This window comes from Mustela nigripes, unplaced genomic scaffold, assembly GCF_022355385.1.
Source record: "Mustela nigripes isolate SB6536 unplaced genomic scaffold, MUSNIG.SB6536 HiC_scaffold_10199, whole genome shotgun sequence".
Classification (NCBI taxonomy): Eukaryota; Metazoa; Chordata; class Mammalia; order Carnivora; family Mustelidae; genus Mustela; species Mustela nigripes.
The window spans coordinates 1-1,748 of record NW_026749605.1 but is presented as its reverse complement, the minus strand read 5'-3'; the positions used below and the strand labels follow the sequence as shown (position 1 = coordinate 1,748).

At 51.7% G+C, this 1,748-nt stretch overlaps 1 protein-coding gene across 1 annotated transcript; it reads right to left on the bottom strand.

Annotated features, from left to right (window-relative positions):
- Positions 1-8: 8 nt before the first annotated feature.
- LOC132009274 (spermatogenesis-associated protein 31D3-like) lies at positions 9-1,446 on the bottom strand (the record flags this gene model as incomplete). Its single annotated transcript, XM_059387560.1, has 2 exons — positions 9-1,140; positions 1,386-1,446. Coding segments are annotated over 2 exons (1,193 nt in total), but the record flags the coding sequence as incomplete, so codon positions are not given.
- Positions 1,447-1,748: the final 302 nt, after the last annotated feature.

Sequence of the window (1,748 nt, the reverse complement as noted above, 5' to 3'; positions counted from 1 at the left end):
GACTCATAGATCCTGCGGGTTAGGCCCCTCTGGTGTAGGATGAGCCTGTCTTCAAGATGAGACTCCAGTTTTCTCCGAAGCTCTTCATTCAGAGGAAACTGCCCAGGAGGGACAGAAACTGCAGCATGAGCCTTGGTGGCCTTGTGGCTAATACAAGGGTTAGACGCAGAAGAACAGTAGTCCTCCTGGGATCTTTGGACTATAGTGGGTAAACCCCACACAGGTTTCTGTATCTTCTGCAACACGTTGCATTCCAGATGTTCCATTTCTGTTGATGGCAGACTCTCAGACTCATTTTGAGGTCTGTGGAAACAAGCTCCACAGATTTTGATGTCAGGTAGAGGACCAGATGGCAGGATTGGGAGTGGGGATTGAAGGTGGGCCTGGGGCTGGACATGAGGGAGAGGTAGGGGCTGGGTTTGAGGCAGGAGTTGAGGCGGGTTCTCAGGCAAGGATGGAGGAAGTGGATGGGGAACTCCTGGGGATTCCTGCTCTGGGGAGGCAGCAGGGAAGAAGGACCCACTTGGAGTTTGGAGACCCCAGAAGAACTGGATGGGGGTTTGCTGTAAATGGCCCTCTTCCGAGGTGGTAGGATATGGACACTGCTCCCACAACTCCGGTAAGGGGCTGACATCTTGGGAAAGGGTATTTAGAGACACTATCTCTGTTTGGACGCTACGGTCCACTGAATGGGCATGATGGGGTGGGACAGGAGGTGGAAAGGCAGGGGGCTGGGCTGGGAAATGGTCCATTGGGAATTTGGAATCCAAGGGAGGAAAGGGCTCTGGTGGCACAGAATCACCCGGTGGTGAGGGTAGAAAGAAATCAGCCACAGGGATCACTGGGTTAGGTGAGAAGATGGAGGCAGGTGGTGGGGAAGACTCAGACAGCGAAGCTGGTATTAGCTCTCCTGGAGGGACTGCTGAGAAGTCAGTGGAGAGAGTGAATGATGAAGAAGTCACAGAAGCTGCGGAAGCCAAGGGAGTAGAATCTTCCAGAGCCTGCAGGAACAGCAGCCGATCGATCTCAGCAGATGTGCTGTTACATATCTCACAGGAGGGGTCTGGACATAACAGTTGACGAAAGTGGATGGTATCATGATGCCGGCCGAGGGGGCTGCAGGAGACAGGAGGTAAAAAACTGCAGCCAGGACCAGAACAAGGGGAGGTGGCCATGCAGACCTGACAAGGGAGGGGCCACCTGAAGCCTGCTATCCCTTCACAATGCCCCACTTTTATGACCTGGCAGTGTACTCAGTAGCATTCACCCCAATATCTGTTCCTATGGCTACCCCCACCCCATGGCTATGACAGACTGCAGTGAATCCTGCAATTGCATAAAACCTGCTCTAAGAGGCAATAGGATCAAGGGGGAAAACTGGTCACCTTCTTAAAATCGAGATCAGCTTCCGGGCCTCCTCCACTTCCCGTTGGTACCATCTGCCATCTGGGGAAACAGGAGACTGTGTTATATAGTGAAAGCAGAAACATAGGTATTAATCCAGGAGTCCCCTTATAGGACAGCCTTGGGATGTTGGACTCTGAAAGCCACAACAATCAATAGATGAGGGCAAACGGCCAGTGATGTGAAGCTGGTTAGTAATCTAGCTTCCTGTATAAAGTACTTTCATGTAAATTATCCATGTGATGATCAGACCACCTCTGTGAAGCAGAGAGGTCAGGGAAGACTCCTGAAGGTCCATGATGTCAGAGAGCTTTCACAAAGTCAGGAGACAGAAGTTCTGACTC